This window comes from Paroedura picta, chromosome 6, assembly GCF_049243985.1.
Source record: "Paroedura picta isolate Pp20150507F chromosome 6, Ppicta_v3.0, whole genome shotgun sequence".
In the NCBI taxonomy this organism is placed as follows: Eukaryota; Metazoa; Chordata; class Lepidosauria; order Squamata; family Gekkonidae; genus Paroedura; species Paroedura picta.
This window is the reverse complement of record NC_135374.1, coordinates 6,344,014-6,371,662: the sequence shown is the minus strand read 5'-3', so window position 1 is coordinate 6,371,662 and position 27,649 is coordinate 6,344,014. Positions and strand designations below refer to the sequence as shown.

General features: G+C 48.0%; 1 protein-coding gene across 14 annotated transcripts in view; it reads left to right on the top strand.

The window, feature by feature from the left end:
• The window catches only part of TENM4 (teneurin transmembrane protein 4), a 1,513,397-nt gene that overhangs the window by 1,309,102 nt on the left and 176,646 nt on the right, over nucleotides 1-27,649 (top strand). For 13 of the 14 annotated variants that reach the window (XM_077341303.1, XM_077341304.1, XM_077341305.1 and 10 more), the window contains one exon: nucleotides 19,939-20,109. The exons of the other annotated variant lie outside the window; for it this stretch is intronic. In XM_077341303.1, the coding sequence (XP_077197418.1) occupies nucleotides 19,939-20,109 (171 nt within the window). The remainder of the gene's footprint in view (nucleotides 1-19,938; nucleotides 20,110-27,649) is intronic. 14 annotated transcript variants of the gene reach the window in all.

The window sequence follows — 27,649 nt, the reverse complement described above, 5'->3', positions numbered from 1 at the left end:
TCTTGCATAAAGAGTTACGATAGCTTGATTCTCCACTCCTCCTCCACAAGCCGCCGTCTGTGTGGCCTTGGCTAGTTACAGTTCTCTCAGAGCAGTTCTCTTAGAGCTCTCTCAGCCCTGGTGTGTCTATTGTGGAGTGAAAAGCGGGGTACAAAGAAACGGCTCTCCTTTTTCTCCCTCTTTGCTCTTGCAATGCTCAGACGGCGCACCAGTGTGCAAACACAGCCTAGCAGATGTTTGGTAAAATACCTTCCCTGTTTTGTAAGCCCCGCAGCCTAGGTTCCAGGGTAGCAACTGCTGGCGGTACCAAGCTGCTGATAGATTGACAGCATGACAGCTGTTCCGTTCCCTGAAACCTCCATTGTATGACGGGAACGAATGTCATCACCAAAGTATGATTAATTTTGCAGCAGCTGCTCCTCCAAAAAATGACATAATTTCATCGGGGGAGAGCAAGAGAAGGGGTATGGAGTAGTTATCTTGGTAATTACTGTTAGATTTATCCTGGAGGAAGAGAAGAATGAAAGGAGACATATATTTCCCTGCGTTGAAACGAATTTGAATTAGATGGCACCATAACAGGTTCTGGGACCGTGCCATTACAATTTAAACATGGACTTCCCGAATCCATGTTTTTTTCATAAGTGAAATATTTGGGGCCCTGATCTAGCTGGGCCAGGCTTACCTGATTTCGCCAGCTCAAGGAAGCTAAGCGGGGTCGACCCTGCTTAATGCTAGGGTGGGAGGCCAGGAAAGAAATCGAGGAAGTGCTACACAGAGGGAGGCGATGGGAAATCGCCTCCCTTCATCGGTTGCCTTGGAAAGGGATTTATGTGTTTATGCTTTGATTTTTATTCCGCCCTTTCTCAAAAGGTCTCGGGATGGATGGCAAAATACATACATTCCAAAAATGTACAAAAAAAATAAACATTTAATATATACAGTTCAAACATTTTAAAATTAAATGACTTTAACAGTGTTGTTATATAGGAAGGTAGGGCACATTGAAGAGGAGTTGGTTTTTATACCCCGCTATTCTGTACCCAAAGGAGTCTCAAAGCAGCTTCCAATCGCTTTCCTTTCCTCTCCCCACAACAGACACCCTGTGAGGGAGGGGAGGCTGAGGGATCCCTGATATTACTGAAGAAGAAGAAGAGTTGGTTCTTATATACCGCTTTTCTCTACCCGAAGGAGTCTCAAAGTGGCTTACTATTACCTTCCCCTTCCTCTCCCCACAATAGACACCCTGTGAGGGAGGTGAGGCTGAGGGATCCCTGAGATTACTGAAGAAGGAGAAGAAGAAGAGTTGGTTCTTATATGCCACTTTTCTCTACCCGAAGGAGTCTCAAAGCGGCTTACAGTCGCCTTCCCTTCCTCTCCCCACAACAGACACCCTGTGAGGGAGGGGAGGCTAAGAGAGCCCTGATATTACTGAAGAAGAAGAAGAAGAAGAGTTGGTTCTTATATGCCGTTTTTCTCTACCCGAAGGAGTCTCAAAGCGGCTTACATTCGCCTTCCCCTTCCTCTCCCCACAACAGACACCCTGTGAGGCTGAGGTGGAGAGAGCTCTGACAGAACTGCTCTGAGAACAGCAACATCAACCAGGCTAGTGCCCAAGATCGTGCAGCTGGCTGCATGGGGAGGAGGAGCGGGGAAGCAAACTCGGCTCACCAGAGTAGAAGCTGCCGCCCTTTACACCACGCAGGCTCTCTTAATCCTGAGATTGAGCATCTACCCCCATCTTTTAGCAACCTTCCTTTAAAGAGACCTTTAAAGTCACCTCTTAACGGCCTGCGATTCTGTGTTCTGGAATGTTCTGCTAGCAGGGTGCGATCCTTCGTGGCCATTAAGAGACTGCATGAGTCAGTTTTGTTTTCCACAGCCTCTTCCACAGAAGGATAGAATTTCCGTCTGGGTTTGTTCTGATGGGTTAATGGCTCTTGGAGAGGGCTTTGAGCAGTTTTTAATGTATGCTACTGGAATGTCACGGGTAATGTTCCTCTTTTGAAATTGTGCATCCTGCATTCTGAAAGCCATGGCAGTTTCAGGGGGGAAAAGGGTCCTGAAAGTAGGCTGCCTGCCAGCAAAGTGCTCGATCATGGGCACGTGAGACCTGGCGCTGGGTTCATGGCAGGATCTGACCCTGCAGTCAATACTGAATGTATATGAACCTGTAGAAAAGAGTAGGAGCCCAGTTGTGGCTTAAAGACCCATGGAATCTAAAGACGTGAGTATTCAGATTCAGTAGCCGTCTGAAAGCTCTGCCCATGAGGTTGGGAGTTCGATCCCAGCAGCCGGCTCAAGGTTGACTCAGCCTTCCATCCTTCCAAGGTCGGTCAAATGAGTCCCCAGCTTGCTGGGGGGGGGGTAAATGGTAATGACTGGGGAAGGCACTGGCAAACCACCCCGTATTGAGTCTGCCATGAAAACGCTGGAGGGCGTCACCTCAAGGGTCAGACATGACTCGGTGCTTGCACAGGGGATACCTTTACCTTTACCTTTTTAAATATTCAGGAAGGCCGAATATTTTCATCTCAATTATGGTCAGTGATCCCTAGGCTATAAAGAAGACTCAACCTGGGGGGGGGGGTGTATGGGCTTGGGGCTGGGGGGTGTTGAGGTAAAGGTACCAAATCTGCAGTGTCTTAAACCTTCCAAGTTTTAAAAATATTGGGCCAGGGCATCCAATTCTCTGGGCCCTCAAAGAAGGTACCCCAGTCCTCTATGGTTTCCAGTAGAGGGGTGGGGGAATGTTTAAAGGGATCTGGCTCCCTTTAAATGCCTTCTCAACTCCAAGCCATGAAATTATGACTTGGAGTCTGAACCCCATTAAAGGGATCTCGGTCCCTTTAAATGCCTTCTCATATTTGCTGCAAATTTGCCTTGGAGTGAAGTCTTGAGTCCTGGACTCCGAAGGCATTTAAAGGGATCTCAGTCCCTTTACATGCCTTCTGCATAATTCACCTAGAATTCTGTTAAGATAAAGCTGTGCTACCAGGCCTATGGTTGAGGCTAAGAAATTATATCAAATTTCTATTTATTATAAATAAATAAAAATCAGTCTGGCCTCCCTGACTTGTATAACTTCCACCAATCAGAGGGATATACTTGATGTGCCCCTCTTTCTCAAAAGAAAGAAAGGCAGCTTGACCAAAACTATGGAACTTGCTTTTCATGTTAATAATTTTTAGGACTGATGATTTTATTCATTTTATGGAAATGTATAACTGTTGTGAGCCACTTGGAGCCTTCTGTGGAAGGATGGCAGACAAGTAGAAAACAAACAAATAAATCTAAGGGAATTATAATCCCTTTAAATGGCTTTTAATTGGCTATCTGGTGGTCCTGAAAATTACAAATTATTTTTGAAATTTCTCAGGCTCGGCCATGTTGGTAGCCAGAAAAACAGCAAAAACAATAACAACAACTGAATTAATATGTCGTAGTCCCGTTGTATACGGCACTGGTCAGACCACACCTGGAGTACTGTGTGCAGTTCTGGAGGCCTCACTTCAAGAAGGACGTAGATAAAATTGAAAGGGTACAGAGGAGAGCGACGAGGATGATCTGGGGCCAAGGGACCAAGCCCTATGAAGATAGGTTGAGGGACTTGGGAATGTTCAGCCTGGAGAAAAGGAGGTTGAGAGGGGACATGATAGCCCTCTTTAAGTATTTGAAAGGTTGTCACTTGGAGGAGGGCATGAGGCTGTTTCTGTTGGCTGCAGAGGAGAGGACACGCAGTAATGGGTTTAAACTTCAAGTACAATGATATAGGCTAGATATCAGGAAAAAGTTTTTCACAGTCAGAGTAGTTCAGCAGTGGAATAGGCTGCCTAGGGAGGTGGTGAGCTCCCCCTCACTGGCAGTCTTCAAGCAAAGGTTGGCTGCACACTTTTCTTGGATGCTTTAGGATGCTTTGGGCTGATCCTGCGTTGAGCAGGGGGTTGGACTAGATGGCCTGTATGGCCCCTTCCAACTCTATGATTCTATGATTCTATGAATATCCCAAAACAAACCAATAGGTTAATTCCAGATGAGAGTTTGGTTGGGGTCACCTCCCAGTCAATGCTCCTTCATGCTACACATAGAATGATAGATTTGGATAAAATGGTAAATGAAAGTATTTGGGAGAAAGAAGAAGAGTCGGCTTTTATAACCCGCTTTTCTCTACCCAGAGGAGTATCAATGCGTCTTACCATTGCCTTCCCTTCCCCTCCCAACAACCGGCACCCTGTGATGTAGGTGGAGCTGAGAGAGCTCTGCCAGAACTGCTCTTTGAGAATAGCTCTAACAGGACTGTGACTGGCCGAAGGTCCCCCAGCGGGCTGCGTGTGGAGGAGTGGGGAATCAAACGCAGTCTGCCAGATGAGAGGCCGCCGCTCTTAACCACGACACCAAGCTGGCTTTCTCAAAGGTTGTAGCCGAGTCTTTCCAGCTCATATCTGATTTTCCGCCTGCAGAGAGTTTTCCGATGTGAAGCTTCACATGCACCCATTCCTCTCCTCTGAAGCAGTTCAGCCCCGACATGGCCTCAAGTTGGGGCCTGGTAGTTCAGGAGTTAGCAGATGGTCTCTTTTTTTTTCCCCTTCTGGTAGGAAAAGCGTCACCTGATCATTTCTGCGGATCAAGCCCGGTTTATAAACACACCCAGGGAGGCCTATAGAAAAGTTGGCACACGCCAGCTGCATTTAAAAGTCTTCAGGGCTTTTTAGTCAGAAGCATTCACGGTCAGGAGTGGTGATTTCAGTTGGCAAAGGAGCAAGTCAAAGCATTTGGCCCTTTGCCTGCCTCAGGGTGGCGAATTTATAGCCCCTGCTTGTGCCGCTGCAGCCAAAATGGATTAATACCATCCCGTGGCAGGCTTGGTATTTTCGGCTAGGGGGCCCTGGAAACTGAGAGTCACTGAAAGAGGGAGGGGGGTTTGCTTGTTCCCTGATCGATCGGAGAAATCAGAGTCCAGTGACACCTTTAAGACCAACAAAGATTTATTCAAGGCGTGAGCTTTCGAGTGCAAGGCACTCGAAAGCTCACGCCTTGAATAAATCTTTGTTGGTCTTAAAGGTGCCACTGGACTCTGATTTTATTGTGCTGCTTCGGACCAACACGGCTACTCATTTGAATCTATCCCAATGGGAGAAAGTTAGCCTTTTAAGGATGTGACTGGTCCACTTTGGACATTTTCTGTCGACGCGCAGCTTCCGTCCTGGATCTGAGCCCTCCAATTGAGAGCTCTGCTGAAGGGTCCATGAGGCCCTTTTGCTGTAGCAGTAAAACAGCCCCTGAATAGGTTTCAACTGATCTCATGTATTTCACTCGTATATTCTGGTTTCTTCTGGCTGAGGTTGCACGCAATTCACTAGCTGGATCCTTTTGCAAACCAAAAAGCCTGTTAAACTTTTCCTGGTGTGCAGATAAGGTCTCCAGGTCCTCTCCAGCCGCCAGTGGCAGAATGGAGAGGCGGTACTGCCAAATTTAGGTTGGGAAACTCCTGGAGATTTGGAGATGGAGGCTGAGGAGGACAGGGACTTCAGCTGATATGGAGTCCTCCCCCAAAAGCAGACGTTTTCTCCAGGGGAACTGGTCTCATCCACTGTCACCTGCCACCCCCTTGAACCTTCACAGAATCAGCCTCTCCGTCAGATGGCTCTCCAGCCTCTGTTTAAAAATTTTCAAAGATGGAGAAGCCACCACCTCCCGAGGAAGCCTGTTACCCTGAGGAACCACTCTGAGGGCCTTTTCGCACGGGGATCTTTGTTGCAAATTGGTCACTGAATGAAAAATCGCAATTTAAAATAGTGGAATTCGTCGTTTTGCATACCTGGCTTTGTAGTGGAATCAGTTGCGTTTTTTAGCGTTTCCCACAGGCTTCCGGTCTCGGCAGAAATCGCTAGAAAGGAAGCGCTATTGCCAAGCTCGTCCCGCCCCTGGCCGTCAAGCAGCCAATGGGCAGCCGTTAGCATGCTCCCAAACAGCCCCTTTCCCTTTAAGAAAGCTTTTTTTTTAAAAAAAAAAAAACAGACCCATTGCAACGAATCTGGGTAGATTTGTTGCAACGGAGAGACCCATACAGCTTTCTGGTGTGTTTGAGCTGTCGTTTGATCGTTGCCACGCTCCCCCCGAGTGAAAAAAAAAATCCCCCCCCCCTCTCACGGGCCCGATTTTCGGCTGAATTAATGTGTAAAAATTAATGGGAAAATACATCAGCAAACGGGCTTTTCTGTGGTTTGTGCTTAGTGACTAAAGGTGAAGGACTGAAGCCAGGGAAGCCTCTAAACAGAAAGAGGCTTGCTGGTGCGTTTATCCCCGCTCGCTCGGAGAAAAAAAAATGGCGATCGCTTTGCCGGAAGTTTGGAGGACAGGCTCAGGAGGAGGGACTTTGAAGAAACCGCAACAATGTTAACGCACAGGTCTTTTTCGCTAGTGTTGCAGATTGGTTGCAGGACTGTATCGCTTTCCGGAGGGTGAATCCACTTTTTGGGATTCCCCTGAAAGCGCTACAACGAAGCACTTTTTGCGGGTCGGTTTCAGGAGTGTTGCAGATTGTCTACGACGTCGTGCGTTATTCCAAATTAGTAGCGTTTTCAATTAGTAACCATTGTGCTATTTTGAAGCCGTGCGAAATGGCCCTGAGTGTCAGAAACTTCTTCCGGATGTTTAGACGGAATTTCTTTTGAATTAATTTCATCCCATTAGTTCTGGTCCGTCCCTCCGGGGCAAGAGAGAACAACTTTGCTCCATTCCTCCACATGGCAGCCTTTTGAATACTTGAAGATGGTTATCAGATCCCCTCTCAGTTGTCTCCAGGTTTCTCCAGGTGAACCAATCTCCGTCACTCAGGGATCAGTTGTAATCCCAAGAGACCTCCAGCCACCACCTGGAGGTTGGCAATCCCAATTTAGTTGTCCTGAAGCTGTTCTTCCCCAAAGACGGGCAAAACCAAGCCACTTTCCTTAGTGTAATCTACACCAGGCTTTCTCAACCAGGGTTCCTTGATGGCCCTGAAAGAGGTGGGTGTTAATTAAATTTTGATATATTTTTAAAATTTGTTAAACATGGTGATATGACCATTTGGTTATGTCACCCCCCATCCCTCCCTGGTGGGCGTGGGGAGGGGTATGTCCACAGCTTTGCTTCCCAACCATATTCTGCATGATTGTGCCATCACAAGAATATTTCAGGGGGTTTCTCATTGGTGAAAATGTTCAGAAAGGCTGGTCTGCACACACAAGCATTTACCTAATTGAAGAGAAATTGCCCAGAGTTGGATATTGGCCTCAATTAAAGATCAATCTCTCAGAATGGAGGACAAAAACCTCTGCTTGGAATACTCCCCCCCCCCCCCACGCACACACACCAGGGTTAAACAAGAAGTTTTTGACAAAGACTGCCAATTGAGAATTCCTCCTTTCTGGAGCCCCAGCTTAGAAAGCAATTAGCATCTTCAGCCCCAGGGCTTCCAACTCCGGTCTTAAATTAAAACTCTGTAATTGATGAGTTTGGTTTATTTATTACATTTCCTTTACTCAGCTCGGCTCGGGCCGATCAACAGGCTTGTAAAAGACCCGTCAATGAATGCCCGACTTGGGTCAGGGATCTTTTAAACGAAATCTTTATCTTTTTTTTTTCCCCCTCTTCTTGCTGACTCCTGTGAGTTTTTGTCTCCCCGCCCCACCAGCCAGGGGTCTCTCACACTTAGCTAAGCAATGCCGTAGCTTTCCTGCTCATGGTGATTTATCACAATCATCGTAGCCTGTCTTAGCCGGTTCCCTCTCTCCATCAACCTGTCCTAAGGAGAGTCCGTTGTGCTTCGGATGTCAGAATCCCCTACCCTTTGTTCCCCCCCTCCTTCCCCCTTCTTTCTCCCGTTCTCTTCTCTTAACTTTGCTGACTAGCATCTTCTGGGTGTCTTTTTGCTCTGTTGCGTGTTGCTAGTTGGTGACGCAAAAAGAATTCAAGGAGATGGTGAAGATTTTCACGTTGCCACGCTCAACCGGACGCTATTCATTGTTGGCCCAGTTTTCAATAAAGTGATATGGGAACAGAAGAAGAAGAAGAAGAAGAAGAAGAAGAAGAAGAAGAAGAAGAAGAAGAAGAAGAAGAAGAAGAAGAAGAAGAAGAAGAAGAAGAAGAAGAAGAAGAAGAAGAAGAAGAAGAAGAAGAAGAAGAAGAAGAAGAAGAAGAAGAAGAAGAAGAAGAAGAAGAAGAAGAAGAAGAAGAAGAAGAAGAAGAAGAAGAAGAAGAAGAAGAAGAAGAAGAAGAGTTGGTTCTTAGATGCCACTTTTCTCTACCCGAAGGAGTCTCAAAGTGGCTTAAAATTGCCTTCCCTTTCCTCTCCTCACAACAGACACGCTGTGAGGGAGGGGAGGCTGAGAGCCCTGATAATACTGAAGAAGAGGAAGAGTTGGTTCTTAGATGCCGCTTTTCTCTACCCAAAGGAGTCTCAAAGCGGCTTACATTCACCTTCCCTTTCCTCTCCCCACAACAGACACCTTTTTGAGGTGGGTGAGGCTGAGAGAGCCCTGATACTACTGACGAAGAAGAAGAGTTGGTTCTTACATGCTGCTTTTCTCTACCCGAAGGAGTCTCAAAGCGGCTTCCAGTCGCCTTCCCTTTCCTCTCCCCACAACAGACACCAAGGGCTGGTTTAAGCTGTAATAATTGCTACTCACTGGAAATCATCTTGATCCTAACCTCACATTTCATCCCCTATAAGCCTCTGAGATCTAAATTTCAGAATCAGAACCACGCATAGCTGGAAGAGAACACCGAGGGCCATCCAGTCCAGCCCCCCATCTTCTCGGGGTCTTAAAAATCACACCGTCCTGACAGGGACTCATCCAGTCTCTTCCTAAAAGCCAGGAGACTCCACCACCCTCTGAAGCAACCTATTCCATCTACAGACATCTCTCACCCCAGCGAGATGGATAAAACAGAGAGGCCAGGACACGGTGCGGTAAACGCAACAAGAGACGTCAAAATTTAGATTTTAAAAACATTATTATTAATGAACTAGCTCTGAAAAGGAAAAGGCTCATTACTGAGGGAAGAGAACGCTGGGTGCTGGGTGCCATTAGCAATAATTGGAGCCCTGGTTATTAACACCGTCCCTTCGAGGAACGTAAACGGTGGACAGTGTGCAAAATAAATTACTACTGATAATTTTCGCCAAATGGCGTCTCCCTTCCTGTCACAACTTTCCAGTTCGGGTGAAGACAATCCCATGCGTGAAGAAAACCCACAATATTATTTTTTTTGAAAGCATGCCGAAATTCTGCTTTTAAACCCTTCAGTGAGACAGCGGTCAGAAAAGGGACGTTTGAGGGACTAAGAAATTTCTGCAGTTAATTCTGAGAAATTTAGCCAAAATGTGGACTCCCAAAAGGAACTGCGCACGAGTTTTGAGCTCCCACAGGAGATGGACATTTTTAATGGCTGATAATTGGACAGTGCTCTTCTGAGCTGTGGGAAGCCTTCGGTGGCCGGGTGAAAATATATCGAGCGTTACCCGTGAGGTGGGGATGGGGGCAAAATCTAGTTAAGAAGGCATTTGAGTCCTGAGTGCCATTCTGTACAGCTCGCCTCGTGGAAAAACGGCGAGGAAATGACGCCAATTGATGCAGGCCGATTCGAGTTCCGAACCGCAACCATCAGGGAATGCGACGCGTCTGTTCCCTTTTTTTGAAAGGCCTCTGTCTGCTTTTAGGCGCCATTAGTACTTTAGAGGGTGTCGTTTTTTTCAAAAATAATCTTTTCACCTATCCATCTAGGTACTTCCTATTTTCCCTGTTTTGCACCGCATAGAGGAAAACTGAGGCAAAGGTGGGATTTCATAACTGCAAGAAAGGTTTGCCACGTCTCTCGGTGGGAATAAATTGAAACAAAACAGTAAATGGAAAATCCCAGCAGGAAAAAGAGAGCGATGCAATCGTTACTCTGAAACTGTCGTTAATAATGCTTCTAAAAGTGCAAAATAGTCTTTGTAAAGTACCACGAAGACAGTCATAATCACCGAACAATACTGTACATTGGTGTATTATAATAATACTAGCTTCAAAGCCCGTTCCTAAGAACGGGCCTTGAAAGGGTCCCCTTCCCTGTCCCCCGGCCAGGCTGCTTAAGGTGGCTTTGGGCTGCAGCTCGCAGCTGGATCAAGTGGGGCGGGCGGGGACTGGCCAGCTTGTTAGCAGGCCCAGGACAGAGCTCCTTAGCAGGCAGTCAGCAGGCCGGAAGGCCCTCCTTAGCAGGCCCTCCACCACGACACTTAGACTCCACCAAAGTAGACATTTTGTCCAGGGAAATGCATCTCTGTAGATGAGCCTCTTGTGGCGCAGAGTGGTAAGGCAGCAGACATGCTGTTTGAAGCTCTGCCCATGAGGCTCGGAGTTCAATCCCAGCAGCCGGATCAAGGTCGACTCAGCCTTCCATACTTCCGAGGTCGGTAAATGAGTACCCAGCTTGCTGGGGGTAAACGGTCATGACTGGGAAGGCACTGGCAAACCACCCCATATTGAGTCTGCCATGAAAACGCTAGAGGGCATCACCCCAAGAGTCAGACATGACCTGGTGCTTGCACAGGGGATACCTTTACCTATAATGGCTGGGGATCTCCGGGGGCAAACTGGAAGCTAGCAACCCTAGGCATTACACCTTACTGGCGTTCCCCCACTCTTCAAACCCTTTTCTTCTCTGGTTCCACCCCTTCAAATCTCCGACAGTTTTCCAACCTACAATTGGTAACCCTGAGTTCATTATCGAACTACCAAACCTCTGCAATTTCCTTCTTTTGAATCCTCAGAAATCGAGTTGTGAATCGGGTGTGTCTTTCCCATCCGTTTGGAAGCTTGTAGAATTGTCCAGACAATTGTCCCTGTGTCAGGAACCCCAGCTTCTCTTTTGCATATCGAATGCGAGTAGCGTGTTCAAATCCAGCGTATTTGAGGCTGGTTTATACTCTCAACCCAAATCCACCGCAAAACGCTTTACCTGGACTGAACCATTTAAGTTGCATGGGAGGAGCAATGTTTACAAGTTCCCCCATCTTCCAATTCTCCTGCAGGTGTGGAATGATCGTGTCTGAATGAAGGACTCAGTCTACCATCCTCTACCCTACCGTTCTTCCAAGCTGAGTGTCTTTTGCCCATCTTCATTCCATGTGTGTTTTCTTTTAAGAAATTATTCTTCTTGCCCCCTATGTCTATGTGGCTGGCTCAGTCTCCTATTTCAGCCACTTTATGGTTGGCTCTGCCTCTTTTGGCCGCCATTTTGTGGTTGCATCCACCAGCCTTTTGAAGGTGCCCAAAGAGTCAAAAAAGTTGGGGACCCCTGCAGTAGAGAAAGGGATGTTGGGTAGCATGGTGCCCCGAAACATATGGGTATATTCCAGCTTTTCAACGGGCTCATTTAATTAATTAAGTTCCCAATTGGGCTCACGGCGGTTTACACAATAAAAGAATAAAAACACAATAAAACCCATAAATACCCGTAATTACAATTAATAAAGGCAATAAGCCGGCAAGTGAAAAAACTACTAACTGAGCTCACCCCCCTCGATCAGACAGGGCCAACCTTCTGACTGTCTTACTGGTGAGAGTGGGGAGACAAATCTATTTATTAACAGATGGACGCGATGGGCATGGGGAATCTCAGATTGAATAGCGGCCCCGCCCTGGCCTCAACCGTATGCCTGGTTGAAGAACTCTGTCTTGCAGGCCCTGCGGAAAGTTGACAGCTCTGACAGGGCCCGTAGCTCTTCCGGGAGCTTATTCCACCAGGTTTGGTCCAGAACCGAAAAGGCCCTGGCCCGGGTCAAGGCCAGGGGAGCGTCCCGAGGGCCTGGGACTACCAGTAAGTTCATACCTGCAGAGCAAAGAGCCCTGCGGAGGGCATAAGCAACCAAGCGGTCCCGCAGGTAAATCATGCACGTTCAAAAGTATCTTGACTTGGAGGAAGTCAGAAAGTCAGATGTTTCCCATCACTTCATTTCCAGCCTTGGAAAAGATTCTTGTCTCTGAATGGTTGGTCACCATGGGTAGTGGTCATTGATAGACTTAATTTCCATGTATCTGTCTAATCCCCCTTTAAAGATGTTTATTCCTATAAGAAATATCTGGTCAATATGTCAGCTATCAATAAAATACTTGATTCCGCCTTTGTGCCAAACCACATTTCAAGCAAGCATTACCACGGCAAGCAAACCAAGGTTTTGCTCAGGAGGTTGTCTGAATTGGTGAACCATAGCTAAGGCTTTTAGAGCCTCTTGTGGCGCAGAGTAGTAAGGCAGCAGTCTGGAAGTTCTGCCCATGAGGCTGGGAGTTCAATCCCAGCAGTCGGCTCAAGGTTGACTCAGCCTTCCATCCTTCCGAGGTGGGTAAAATGAGTACCCAGCTTGCTGGGGGGTAAATGGTAATGACTGGGGAAGGCACTGGCAAACCACCCCGTATTGAGTCTGCCATGAAAACGCTAGAAGGCATCACCCTAAGGGTCAGACATGACCTGATGCTTGCACAGGGGATACCTTTACCTTTACCTAAGGCTTTTATTCCTCATAAAGTGGTAACACAGGGAAGAAAATGTATAAATGCATGAATTTATCACGAGGACAAAATGAAAAAATGGGCATGCTTCTCTGAACCGTGGCTCACTCATTCTACACTGGGGAATTCCAAATTATGGTTTGGGTCCTAGTCTTTAGTTCAAACCATGTCTTGGTGCGAGATCCGGATGACAGCCGCTGAAAGATGTGAGAAGCTTGATTCGAATCCGCACCTAGACCATCCGTCCCGTTTCAAGAAAGGGTTTTATTTGTTTGGTTACGAAAGCTCAAAAGCCCAAGGTTCCTTTTGCAGCGTGGGGACAGGGCCCCCACCCTCCCGCCCCCCCACGGCTCCATTAAGATTCTTTCTGGAACGCTCGGAAAATCCTGGCACGATTTCCTAAACAAAACGGAGCTCTCCTCTTTATGCCTTTCTGCTCTTAATTACGTCGAGCGGACTTGATGGTAATGCCACCGTACACTTTTCTGCAGAATGTGCTGTGCAATACAGGGGGTATGCGCCGGTGGGGGAGGGAGCGTGCTCCCAAAGATCAAGAAATGCCATTTCGAGTGTGGCAAACGGCAAATCCGAGCGCTGCGGAGAGCCCAAAGGGAAGGTTGGATCGTGATTTAATATGAAATGTTTATACTGAGGAAGAGAAAGCAAAGAACGCGGAAGCTGTTTTGGCTTCCTTCTGTACTTTTAGGAGGTGACGGCTAATCGTATAAACATGCCCATTTGTGCATTCCCCTCCCCACCCCTCGCTTTTAAACATTGGCATAAGGGTCCTTGGGATGGAGTTGGGCCTTGTTTTTATCTTTGCGGAACGCTGCAACCAGGCATCAAGCCAATCCAGGCGGTCTTCCTCTCTGGCTTTTCTAACCTGCCTCTGTACTTCCTTGACCTTATTAGGGAGGAATTGGCACCCCATTAAGACCAAAGCTCAGCTCTCCTTGGCTGTCCGTTCCCCCAACATGCAGCGAAGGGTAATGCTTCAGGAAGGCTATCCATTGGTGTCCTCCATCAGTTTGGTTTTCGCTTTGCGTGGCTGACCGATAAGTAGAGATGAGTCACTGGCAGTCTTCAAGCAAAGGTTGGAGACACACTTTTCTTGGATGCTTTAGGATGCTTTGGGCTGATCCTGCGTTGAGTAGGGGGTTGGACTAGATGGCCTGTATGGCCCCTTCCAACTCTATGATTCTATGATTCTAGTTCAGCAGTGGAATAGGCTGCCTAAGGAGGTGGTGAGCTCCCCCTCACTGGCAGTCTTCAAGCAAAGGTTGGATACACACTTTTCTTGGATGCTTTAGGATGCTTTGGGCTGATCCTGCATTGAGCAGGGGGTTGGACTAGATGGCCTGTATGGCCCCTTCCAACTCTATGATTCTATGATTCTAGTTCAGCAGTGGAATAGGCTGCCTAAGGAGGGGGTGAGCTCCCCCTCACTGGCCGTCTTCAAGCAAAGGTTGGATACACACTTTTCTTGGATGCTTTAGGATGCTTAGGGCTGATCCTGCGTTGAGCAGGGGGTTGGACTAGATGGCCTGTATGGCCCCTTCCAACTCTATGATTCTATGACTAGATGGCCTGTGTGGCCCCTTCCAGCTCTATGATTCTATGATTCTAGTTCAGCAGTGGAATAGGCTGCCTAAGGAGGTGGTGAGCTACCACTCACTGGCCGTCTTCAAGCAAAGGTTGGAGACACACTTTTCTTGGATGCTTTAGGATGCTTTGGGCTGATCCTGCGTTGATGGCCTGTATGGCCCCTTCCAACTCTATGATTCTATGATTCTAGTTCAGCAGTGGAATAGGCTGCCTAAGGAGGTGGTGAGCTCCCCCTCACTGGCCGTCTTCAAGCAAAGGTTGGAGACACACTTTTCTTGGATGCTTTAGGATGCTTTGGGCTGATCCTGCGTTGAGCAGGGGTTGGACTAGATGGCCTGTATGGCCCCTTCCAACTCTATGATTCTATGATTCTAGTTCAGCAGTGGAATAGGCTGCCTAAGGAGGTGGTGAGCTCCCCCTCACTGGCCGTCTTCAAGCAAAGGTTGGATACACACTTTTCTTGGATGCTTTAGGATGCTTTGGGCTGATCCTGCGTTGAGCAGGGGGTTGGACTAGATGGCCTGTATGGCCCCTTCCAACTCTATGATTCTATGACTAGATGGCCTGTGTGGCCCCTTCCAACTCTATGATTCTATGATTCTAGTTCAGCAGTGGAATAGGCTGCCTAAGGAGGGGGTGAGCTCCCCCTCACTGGCAGTCTTCAAGCAAAGGTTGGATACACACTTTTCTTGGATGCTTTAGGATGCTTTGGGCTGATCCTGCGTTGAGCAGGGGGTTGGACTAGATGGCCTGTATGGCCCCTTCCCACTCTATGATTCTATGATTCTAGTTCAGCAGTGGAATAGGCTGCCTAAGGAGGTGGTGAGCTCCCCCTCACTCGCAGTCTTCAAGCAAAGGTTGGATACACACTTTTCTTGGATGCTTTAGGATGCTTTGGGCTGATCCTGCGTTGAGCAGGGGGTTGGACTAGATGGCCTGTATGATTCTATGATCCTAAGCCTTTGGGACAGACTGCTCAAAACAGTAAATTTCTGCCTCGTTTGGGCTAGGACCAGATTATGAATTTACTGGTTGTCCCGGGTCCCCAGTATGTTCGCCTGGCCCCAACCTGGGCCAGGGTCTATTAGGTCGTGGCCCCAACCTGGTGGAATGAGCTCCCGGGAGAGCTATGGGCCCTGCGGGATTTGTCAGCTTTCCGCAGAGCCTGCAAGATGGAGCTCTTCCGCCAGGCCCATGGTTGAGGCCAGGCAGAACCCTGGTATTTCAACAAGGGCCCCTTCCCACGGTTTAGTAGATCTGTACCCATTGCCAGTGGAAGACGACTTGGCCTCCGGCTGAACAAGATGGGAGGGGATAAATTGACTAGAAGCTGTCACTGCTTGTTGTTTATTGTAAAGTGGGGTGTTTTTTACGAGGTTTTGCTGGATTTTAACATTTTATTCTGTGAACCGCCAGGGGTTCTTCAGAAAAGCGGCGGTATATAAATCCAATAAATAAATAAATAAATAAAATTATTCTATTTATTTATATTCTGCTGCCCCGTTCAGCCACAGTTGGCTGCTAAAGATTAGCTCAATGGTTAGAATAAAATGAATTATTTCATTTCGACTCATTTGAGCTTAGGGTTGCCAGGTTTCTCTTAGCCACTAGCAGGGTGGGAGGTGGAGGGCTTAGTTGCCAACTTCATGTTAGGAAACTCCTGGAGATTTGAGCGTGGGTCCTGGGGAGCTACAGTGCCATAGACTTCACCCCCCAAAACAGCCAATTTCTCCAGGGGAATTGATCTCTGCAGTCTGGAGATGAGCTCTAGTTTTGGAGATCCCCAGGTCCCGCCTGGAGATTGGCATCCTTATCTACTTTCCTATTGTACCCTTGATGGTGTTGGAGTCAGTTACTAACCTGGGTAGTCTTTTGCCCCCAAGAACCATGTAGCTTCCAGTCCTTCCTGACTCAGTTGATTCAGCTTCGAAGAACTGGGAAGTACATTCCCCATGCCTTCTAGTTGCAACAAAGGTGATTCAGGGGTAGTCAAACTGCGGCCCTCCAGATGTCCATGGACTACAATTCCAAGGAGCCCCCTGCCAGCGAATGCAGTCTGCACGGGCAGACTGCGTGTCCCCATGTGTTTGCTTCACAAAAGACTTTTTGAGTCACGAGACGGACTAACGAACAACACAGGGACTTCAAGCTCATGTGGGAGGGGCTTCCACAATCACTTCCTGTGTTTCTTGCAGCCATGTTGAAATAAGAAACAGGCATGTCATCCACTTCTTGACCCACACCCCCTATCCGTATTATAATGGTGTAGTGAAAAGTCACAATGAAGTGGTGTCGGAACGTGGAAGAACCTGATGCCAGGAGGTGGTTCATTCCATTGTGGTCTTCTATGTCGTTGGCCAAACGTTGGCTCAGGATCATCTGAGGTCCGCTGCTGGGTCAGTTCCACTATGGAAGCTTGACCCCTCACCCAGCCTCTTTTGTGCTTTCTGAGCTGGGATCCAGAGAGCTGGAAGAAGGAGGAGGATGTGAGGAAGCTGCAAACTAACCAATAGCCATTGAACTATGGGTGGTACAACCTGACTCCCAGAGGGCAATTCCTCACACTAGATCAGTGGTCCCCAACCTTTTTATCACTGGGGACCGGTCAACGCTTGACAATTTTACTGAGGTCCGGGGGGGGGTGTAGTTTTTTGCCGAGGGACGTCGCCACCCGCCTGAGCCCCTGCTCCACTTGCTTTCCTGCTGGCACCCCTGACTTTCCGCCACCCACTGGAGGGTGCTGCCAGCAGCAGCTGTGCAGTGCCATGCCGAGGGGGAGCCCCAGGCATGGTGGCTGCTGGAGAGCACCAAAGGTGAGCCGGCGGCAGAGTGGCAGGGCAGCCCCTGAGGCAGCAGCTGGGGAGGAGGACGAGGAGGAGCTGCGGCCCGGTACCGACTGATCTATGGACCGATACCGGTCTCCGGACCGGGGGTTGAGAACCACTGCACTAGATGACGCAATCCCAATCCACTTTCAACGCACTTTACAACTGGATTCTGCTGTGTGCAATGGCAGGATCCACTTGGAAGACGCCCATTCCGCACACATTGGATAACGCACTTTCAAAGTGGATTTTCTGCTCTGCACAAGTAAATCCAACTGCAAAAGCTCGTTGAATGGGCATTATATCCCAGGTGAGCGGAATGGGGCCATGGTTTCTGGTCTAAAACTGTTATTTAGCATGTGTGAAAGAGCTTCTAATAGTGAACAATGAAGAATATTCTGGGAATGGGGAAAGTGTTGCTGTTTTTACGCCTTTTGCAGAGGCTGTCTTGGTTCCCTGACCGATTAGCAGAGTTTAAAGTCTGCGCTCGTGGGCTAGCAATTTCCAGCGTCTACTTACTAGCCGTGCACTGCTGTTCCGAGTTAGTCTAGAAATCTGGGATGGCCAAACTGCGGCTCTCCAGATGTCCATGGACTACAGCACTGCTCATGGGCATTGTAGTCCATGGACATTTGGAGAGCTGCAGTTCCCCCCCCCCCCCGGTCTCGATTAAGTCCGTTGAAGTGAATGGGTAGCTTTGCATAGGAATGGACTGTACATTTTGTTACCGAGGGTAAGTTCTTGTGGAATTTGAGAAAAAGAAAGAAAAGGCTCTACTGCCTGGAAATTAGCTGGAAATTGGAGATACTGGGGAAGAGGGTGGGAGAAGATGGTTTACAGTGGGGCTTTGGTGGAATCTCTCGGACATGTGTCATTGTTTGTTCTTTCCACCCAAATGCTGCTTTTATGACAATTTTATAGAGATATCTTTGAAACAAAATGAAAGCAAAGTATGTTCAAGGCTGGCTAGCCACGTTAATTTGTCTGCCATAGCAGCAGAAATGAACAAGAGTCCAGTAGCCCCTTCGAATTATAGAATAATAGAGTTGGAAGGGTTCTCCTGGGTCATCTAGTCCAACCCCCTGCACTATGCAGGACACTCACAGCCCTCTCGCTCACCCACTGTCACCTGCCACCCCCTTGAACCTTTAAAAGGTAAAGGCCAAGGTCTCCCCTGTACAAGCACCGGGTCATGTCTGACCCTTGGGGTGACGCCCTCCAGCGTTTTCATGGCAGACTCAATACGGGGTGGTTTGCCAGTGCCTTCCCCAGTCATTACCGTTTACCCCCCAGCAAGCTGGGTACTCATTTCACCGACCTCAGAAGGATGGAAGGCTGAGTCAACCTTGAGCCGGCTGCTGGGATCGAACTCCCAGCCTCATGGGCAGAGCTTTCAGACTGCATGCCTGCTGCCTTACCAATCTGCACCAACCTTTAAAAACCCTTAAAGACTAACAAAATTCGTGGCAGGGGAGGAGCTTTCATGGGTCACTTAGAATCCTAGAGTGGGAAGGGGCCATAGAAGCCATGTAGTCCAACCCCCTGCTCAGTGCAGGATCAGCCTCAAGCATCTGCAATAAGTGATGGTTAGTATCCATGGTAAGTATCTTCTCTCTTCTGAAGACATGTGAAGAAGCAAGCAGTGACTCCAGAAAGCTCATCCTTTTCTATTTGTTTTGTCAGTCCTTAAGGTGTTGCTGGACTCTTGTTCGTTTCTAGAGCCAAGACAGTGAGATTAGAATATATGTAGCCTTCTTGGCAAAATACGGCTGGCTCCCCCCCCCCCACACCACTAATTGAAAGGGAATAGAAATGAACATTTCAATTAAAGGCAGGAGGTTAAAAATAAGTCTGTGAAATAGGCACGTTTCAGCGGTGGGCGTCCTTAACAGTTTTCGTCGGTTCTGTTTGTGTGAAATGCTTGTGGGAAACATAGCAAAACAGAATCAAAACATTATTTTTAAAAAATATATGTATATCAAATGCTAACGCAGCTTCACTTCTGACTGCATATTGAAAATCAAACATAAAGATCCCGAAGGCAGTCGAACAATTGGCAGAAGTAACCATTCCTCCCCACGCCAAATCTCCCTTCAAAATCTGCCCGCTCCGGTCTCACGGTCACTTCAGAATGTCCTGCTTCCCAAGTTGGCTTCCCTATCTAGAAATAATACCAACAGGGGGGGAAGTCAGCCGCAGGAATTGGGGCCCTGTTTGGTCTCTTTCACAAGAGAGCCTCTTGTGGCGCAGAGTGGTAAGGCAGCCGTCATGCAGTCTGAAGCTCTGCCCATGAGGCTGGGAGTTCGATCCCAGCAGCCGGCTCAAGGTCGACTCAGCCTTCCATCCTTGCGAGGTCGGTAAAATGAGGACCCAGCTTGCTTGCTGGGGGGTAAATGGTAATGACTGGGGAAGGCACTGGCAAACCACCCCGTATTGAATCTGCCATGAAAACGCTGGAGGGCGTCACCCCAAGGGTCAGACATGACCTGGTGCTTGCACAGGGGATACCTTTACCTTTACCTTGGTCTCTTTCATGTGCCTACCCATAGGTTTATTGCGGATTTGGGGGGACCTGGCTTCCATAAGACAACATATAGTCACCCCCTTGGACTCAGCCTTCCCAAACAGAAGTTTTTGTCTGAAGAAAGCTCTGGTCCCAAGTAATACCACCCTCCAGCTATGGGGCAGATGCTAGTTTGACTTTCCCTTATGGTCCAGTTCTGGTCGTTCATCCTTCCAGATTGCGGTTGGGCCCGAGGGAGAGATACCCTTTTGCAATTGCCCAGTCTGACCCTACAAGACCCTACGAGGCCTTGTAAACCCGTTTTCACAAACCGTTTTCGCAGGGTTGGCGCTCCGGGAGTATTCGTAGAACGAGAGTATTCGTCAACGCCGTTCTGTTACCGTTCGCGATTCTCCTCGGCCGGAAAGTGAAAGCCCCCCCCAAAGATGACTTTTCTCATTGCTCACCACAGCCATGCACCTGTTTGGCCTAAACTGGCACCTCCAGCCGATGGACGGGCAGATGTACGAAATCACGGAAGACACGGCCAGCAGTTGGCCCGTGCCAACGGACATCTCCTTATACTCCTCAGGGGGCACGGGGTTAGAATTACCTGACAGGAAAGGCAAAGGAGCCGGAGAAGGTACGCTTGGTGTGTTGTCCTTTTGTTGTGAGTCTTCTGTCTCTGCCTCTGCAACGCCAGACATCCACCTCCCATAATGTCATTGGCCTTCTGAGGAAGACCTACTCTTCTCCTTCGACATCGCCACGCTCTGGCGCTTTCCTGCTCTCTCGCATATACTAGAGTCTGTAGTTGTCCATTCCTGTTTCCATCTGTCTCTTTTCCAATGTGCATCATCTCGTCCCGATGCATCCGGAGCCATCCATAACGGGAAATATCTCTTTCACGTGCATTTCCACTGGATATTTCGACATTCCAAATTCCTCCAGCTTCATTTCTCCCATCTATCGTTATGCAAATGAAAACTGCTTGTCTTCCATGTTCTTTCTTTTACAGGGCGACGTAATTCTTGCTTACTCTGTCTGTTGTCACATATAATGGAGCGGGGTGTTGTGGTTTGGATTGGGCGGGGTGTCGTGGTTTGGATTCTATACCTAATATCAAAACTTTAGGGAAGAGCCACAAGCCGTAATTGGCCGTCTTCGGAATCCCTTCTTTGGAATCTGTCCCATTTTAAAAACGCGCTGACTAGATTTTCAAGATTTCTCAACCTTGGAGCGTGGGTTTTTTTGTCCTGTGTCTGAAACTTCCCCCAATTTTCCTTTCTGTTGCCAAGGGCTTAGAAAATGTTATTATTTCCTCTGACCAGTTACTCTGGTTCAAGATCTCCTGCTGGATTTTCCTCTTTGCATTTTTGAACAAAATTGACATCTGAAATTAAGCACAGGCATTACAAGGATCGAACGTTGGAACTGAAGCTAGGTATTCGGATATCTCAAAAATTCTGGTTTCGATCACTGGCGATCCTGACTCGTGGGCAAATATTACGAGAATAGTTGAATTCCTTGGAGTGGTCTATCACCTCCCTCCACCCCATCCTAAAGATTATATTTAAGGAACAAAGAGAGTTGAGTTGTGACTTCCACTTAAGTTTGAGTCGTAAGACCAATTTAATAGCTGGAAATTCCCTTCTTTTTCTTCTTCTCAGTCAAGAGTTGGTCTCCCTGTCTTATAAGACTTCCTTAAGTTGCTAACAGGCATTATTGCTCACTGGAATTAGTCAACCGCAGCTGTTCAAAACCAGATACAACCAGCTTTTTGCTCAGGGGGGGGGGAAACTTGACAGCTTGACAACTTCTGAGATGGCATCTAATGAGGAGCCCATGTCAGAAATACCTCCAAGAGGTAAAGCCCCGACTCTCATTACTGATCCAATCACTACCCACTTGGGCAATGAATCAACAGTTTGCTCTAGGTATAAAGCAGACAGGTTTTTCGTCCCCCTCTGAAGTAAACAAGGCATCCCAAACTTAAGTTCTAGTTGAAATAAAACATTGACTCTGTTCTCCATATGGTCACAGTTTTGAGAGGCAAAGGATGTACCCGGATGTCATTTCACCCAGTGCTTAGAGTAAAAATTCCCAACCAGGGGGCCACGGACGCCCAGTGGTCTGTGGGAGTGCTGGAGGGGTCCCGCAGCGTTTCCCCTCCTGCCTTAATGGACTCAGTGACAAACTAGGGAAACAACTGCTTCCATTGCTGTCCCTCTCCCCCCCCCAAGTGTGAGTGAATTTTCTTGTGGGTTTTGACCCTGGGAGGGGGCAGAGCTTGCACCCCTACTCCCACCTTAAACTTCATCCTGTCACCACCCCCTCTCACAGCTCCTCAAGCCTGCCTGTTAACATGGGCGGTGATGTCACTTCCAGTAATGTTAACATAGGGTAATGTTAACATGTTAACAATGTTAGCATGGAGGCGTGGCCAGCTGACATCACTTCCCAGGCTCCTCAAACCCTGAAAAACTTGGAAATGGACCGGCAGTCATAGAATCATAGAGTTGGAAGGGACCTCCTGGGTCATCTAGTCCAACCCCCCCCTACACTATGTAGGACACTCACAACCCTCTCGCTTATCCACTTTAACCTGCCACCACCTTGAATCTTCACAGAATCAGCCTCTCCATCAGATGGCTCTTCAGCCCCCCTTTAAAAATCTCCAAAGATGGAGAACCCACCACCTCCCGAGGAAGCCTGTTCCACTGAGAAACCGCTCTAATTGTCAGGAACTTCTTCCGGATATTTAGACGGAATTTCTTTTGCAGTAATTTCATCCCATTGGTTCTGGTCAGTCCTTCTGGGGCAAGAGACAACAACTCTGCTCCATCTTCTACATGGCAGCCTTTTAAATACTTGAAGGTGGTTATCAAATCCCCTCTCAGTCGTCTCCTCTCCAGGCTAAACAGACCAAGCTCCCCCAACCTTTCCTCCTACATCTTGGTCTCCAAACCCCTCACCGTCCTTGTTGCCCTCCTCTGGACATGCTCCAGTTTGTCTAAATCCCTCTTCAACTGGGGTGCCCAAAACTGAACACAGGACTCTAAATGAGGCTGAACCAGAGCAGAGTCCACTGAGCTGTTTCTGATTTAGAGCCAAACAAGGGTATAAACTAGATCTTCAGAGCATCAGATCCTTGTTGTATTAAATGCCCATCCAACAAGAGCAAGAAAGCAATCACGCGAAACCAGACAGCCTGCTGCGTGTACCGAAACCCATCCCAGGCAGGAGTTGGGAGAAACAGCCAGAGGCTGGGCGGGTGGGCAAAATCAGAGAGGAGAGATCCCTGGACTCACAAGACAAGGGGTACACAGATGACCTTTCTGGACGCTTGAGCCAGGTAATAGTATGGTGATGCCTTTTTTATTCATCATCCCTATGAGAATTCTATTATTATCACTTGACATTTGTGAAGAGCACAATCGTGGGGCTGGCAAGATCCCAGCATCCTTGGAGGCCTTACGCGTGACCTTTGCATCCATGCGGAGTGACCTTCATCCTTCCTTCCTTCTACTTTTATTTATTTTTTTTAAAAAAACATGTATACAAGCCCTCCCTTTCCCCAGAAACTGTCTTTAGATAATGCTTACCTGTCCTCAGCAAGAACCTCAAGGTGGCTTACCGAAAAGATTAAACAGTAACAAGGCAGGCGGTGACTTAAAAGGTGGGCGTAACTCCCCTTCATCCCAGCATTCTGAGCTCTCAGCCAGGTTGGAAGCCTTCCTCTATTTCAGGGGTCCTCAACATGGTGCCCGTGGACACCACCATGCCCGCCTATAACGTTCTTGGCACCGGCCGAGTGCTTTGAGAAAACGGGAGGCGTTAGGTGGGTGTTTGCCCAGCAGAGCACCCAACTGGCCGTACACCTGGAGATCTCCCACTACTGCACTTGATCTCCAGAGGATCAAGATCCGTTCCCCTGGAGAAAATGGCTGCTCTGGGGGGTGGACTTGATGGCCTTATAACCCCATGGAGGTCCCTCCCCTCCCCAAACCCTGCTGTCCCCAGGATTCCCCCCCCCCTCCAAATTTCCTATTTCCCACCCCAGAGCTGGCTACCCGAGGTGTGATTGGTAAGCCCTTGTTCACATATTCCATTACACAGAAATACACTAGATTTTCTTCATTTAGGCCTGTACTGTTTCACATGGGTTTAACCCCCTTTGAACCAACGCCTTAAATATGCAAAGAGGATTATAACAGAATCGCATTACTTTGTGCATCGGAAATAAATTGATTGCAGAGTATTAAAGCGGCTTTCCTGGCAAATAGATGGGGAAGAAATGGAGGTAGTGAGAGATTTTATTTTCCTGGGCTCCAAGATCACTGCAGATGGGGACTGCAGCAAAGAAATTAAAAGACGCTTGCTCCTGGGGAGGAAAGCTATGGGAAATCTGGACAGCATCCTAAAAAGCAGAGACATCACCCTGCCAACAAAAGTGAGTTTAGTCAAGGCTTGACTCTATGAACCTGGCAATTTGGGTGTCCACAGTTGCTGGCCAGGCACAGAGTAGAGGATAATGTGATTTTAAATATATTGTGGTCCTCCCTGTGTTTGCTGAGAAAGGGTGGAATAAAAGTCTAAATAATAATAGTAATAATAGTAATAATAGTAATAATAATAATAATAAATCAATTTGATTCTCATAATAATTTGGCCACTCTCCCACCCCAAGAGTTTTTGATATTATCCTGACCTTATCCCAGGCAGAAGAAAACTGGGCATTTGACGTGCATTTCAAAGGCCCTAGTAATTACTTTGTTCCTAGTTTTTTAAAATTAAGAAGAGCTCTTTTTTTCTGTATCCTACTTTTTACTATCCAATGGAGTCTCCGAAGCAGCTTACAATCGCCTTCCCTTCCTCTCCCCACAACAGGCAACCTGTGTTCTGGTGATGGTGGTGAAGGGCTGAGAGAGCTCTGAGAGAACTGCAACTCGCCTAAGGCCACCCAAACAGATTGCATGTGAAGGAGCAGGGAATCAGATCCAGTTCGCTGGATTAGAGACCATCACTCTTAACCGCGTCACCAAGCTGTGTTTCTTCCCATTGGAGACTCAACACTGTTTACGAAAGAACACAAAATACAATGCAGACAAACAAAACAAAATGTACAATACAACTCGGACGCAAATCCTAGTTCCCCTGGCCTTGCTCACAGCTGATGCCCACCTGGCACAGCAGGATCACTCAAGGGGAGAGGAAATTTGAAGTGTGGGTAAAAGTCCTTGCGCATTTCTTCAGCGCATGCGCGCAAAAGCATGTAGCTTGAATTGTAATTTGTTGGTCTTAAAGGTGCGATTGGACTCAAGCTTTCTTCTACTTTTGAGTGCATAAGTGGAATGCTGAAATCTTATTCCGCTATCAGAAATTCCTGAAACGCTGCTGGGTGGGATGGTTCCCCCCCCCCCACCCCAAAGCAGTTGCTTCTAGCGCCATGATGGACTGTCAAATATCGAATTTAGGGATTCCAAGCACCTCTGGAATTCTGGGCTGGCACCAGTACAGAACGGCTGACGGAGGAGATGGAGCCAGCCACAAAACAGCCATCCCAGGCTTACGTTGTCACGCAATGGAGATTCTTGTACTGCAATGGCAGCTGCTACTAAAGCAACGTTTTAAGAAATCTGCACTGCCAATCAGAAGCCTCGCTGGGCAAAAAGCTCCGCCTGACCCCTCCTATTTTCTTAAAAGTTTTGATGGGCAGCAGAATAGGTGTCAGGAGGAGCTATGGCACCCCTGGGCACCATTTGGGGGACCCCTGTCCTAGTCCCTAGTCCCTTGTCACATATTTTGCCTAAAACAGGGGTGAGCAAACTGCGGCCCTCCAGATGTCCATGGACTACAATTCCCATGAGCCCCTGCTGGCAGGGGCTCATGGGAATTGTAGTCCATGGACATCTGGAGGGCCGCAGTTTGCCCACCCCTGGCCTAAACTATGGCTAGAGATCTGAAAGTCTCCTTTTCTTTTCTTTTCTTTCCTTTTCTTTTCTTTGGCTCAGATTTCCGTAGACAAACGAGCAACGAGGTTTTTACCCTAAGTAGATAGCAGATGGGATCAGTTAAAAGTTTTAAGTAGACTTTTACAATCCCGAATAATAAAAATATTTTATTTTACGGCTCCGGGGAGCGGGCTCCCGTTCACGATGTTGCCACCGCACGAAGCACTGTCAGGGAATTTGGCTGCATCGCGGGGCGGCGAATAGCGAAGGTTTATTAATTCCTTATTCCCTAAATCCCATTCTCATTATTAAAAAGAAGAGGGAAAGGGGTGGAAAAGGAGAAGAGAAAGTTCTCACCCAGGTAGCATTAGTTCCAGTGAGCAGTTTATCCTCCGGAGCGCTGTAGCATTTTTGTATTTTTTTTCCCGTTCCTCTCTTTCTTTTCTGTAAAACATGCCCAAGTGTGCTTGCACGACTCAGGAAAGCGCGGAGAAAGCCAATGGATTTGAGTTCCTTAAGAAGGTAAACTCAGTTTGTTGCCTCTGGGCTTTAATTGCCCCTTTGAAAACCCAAAGCTACTGGAGGACAGCCAAGGTACACTGCTGGAACGGCAAGCGGGGTTAGCTGTACCCCGAGGTTCGTCGGGTATCATGTGTACTTATTTATTTAATAGGTGTATATTCTCAGTTTTCAAACGCGCAAGGCAGACAGGCAGGGTGGCCTGAAAAGGAGCAGGGATTGGTCAAACCCCTAATGTCCCACCAGGCAAGCATCATTTGAACACTGTGGGTTGGATCCGTGGATTCATTCTAATAACACTGATGCTTACTTCAAGGGGGGAAAATCTTCACTGATGCACAAATGGCTTCTGTTGAAGACACTCTCAAGTCGGCGGCAGATTTCATGGGCCACTGTTAGCAGAATGGACCCATAGGATCCACCCCCTTCTTTTTATTGTACTTGTAGCCCATTTTGTAATTACGTGCATGCTTTGTCTATGTCAAATGGGCTCTGAGAATTGGCTGTCCCCAGCCAATCTTTTTCTCTCAACCTCATCCAGAAGCCATCTGGGTGTAGTGGTTAGGAGCGCCTACTTCTAATCTGGCAAGCCGGGTTTGATTCCCCGCTCCTCCTCCACATGTAGCCAGATGGGTGACCGTGGGCTCCCCTCAGCACTGATAAAGCTGTTCTGACCGAGCAGTGATATCAGGGCTCACCCACCTCACAAGGTGTCTGTTGGGGGGAGAGCAACAGTAAGGTGATTGTAAGCCGCTTTGAGACTCCTTCAGGTAGAGAAAAGCGGCATCTAAAAACCAACTCTTCTTCTTCTTCAGTAATATCAGGGCTCTCTCAGCCTCACAGGGTGTCTGTTGTGGGGAGAGGAAGGGAAGGCGAATGTAAGCCGCTTTGAGACTCCTTCGGGTAGAGAAAAGCGGCATAGAAGAACCAACTCTTCTTCAATTCTCCCCCATATCACACCCTCTGTCTTAAATGGCCTTTGTACACGAAAACCTCATGGTCCCCAGCATATCCATCTCCCTTTTTCAGCAGCAGAAAAGCTAGCTCGATACAACCTGATGTCTTTCGTTCCTGTCCAATAAAATCAAACAAAACAAAACACGCAAGTTGCTCCCAGCAGTCTTGTTAGTGAAGACGAATGGCTTGGCTAAAGTTGTTGATTGGATGGGCTATAACCCTTGGCGGGCACACAGTTTATCCCAAGCCTAATGCCACAAACTGGGCCCCCACCCTGAACCCCATCCCTATCAAGGAGGCCCAGACTCCTGTCATTTGAACAGTTGCAAAGAAAGGGGAATTCCAGCAAGGGCTGCTGTTTTGTTCTCCACATTACAATTCATGGAATCTATCATGAGTCTTATTAGAATTTTGGTGGTTTCCGTGGCAGTGGCTATCTCAAAATTTTGGGCAGTTCCGCACATTGAAAAAAATAGCATTATGCCAGCACGCTACAGAGAGCCAGTTTGGTGCAGTGGTTAGGAGTGCGGACTTCTAATCTGGCCTGCTGGGTTCGATTCTGCACTCCTCCACATGCAACCAGCTGGGTGACCTTGGGCTCGCCACGGCACTGATAAAACTGTTCTGACCGAGCAGGAATATCAGGGCTCCCTCAGCCTCACCCACCCCACAGGGGGTCTGTTGTGGGGAGAGGAAAGGGAAGGCGACTGTAAGCCACATTGAGACTCTTTTGGGTAGAGAAAAGCAGCATAT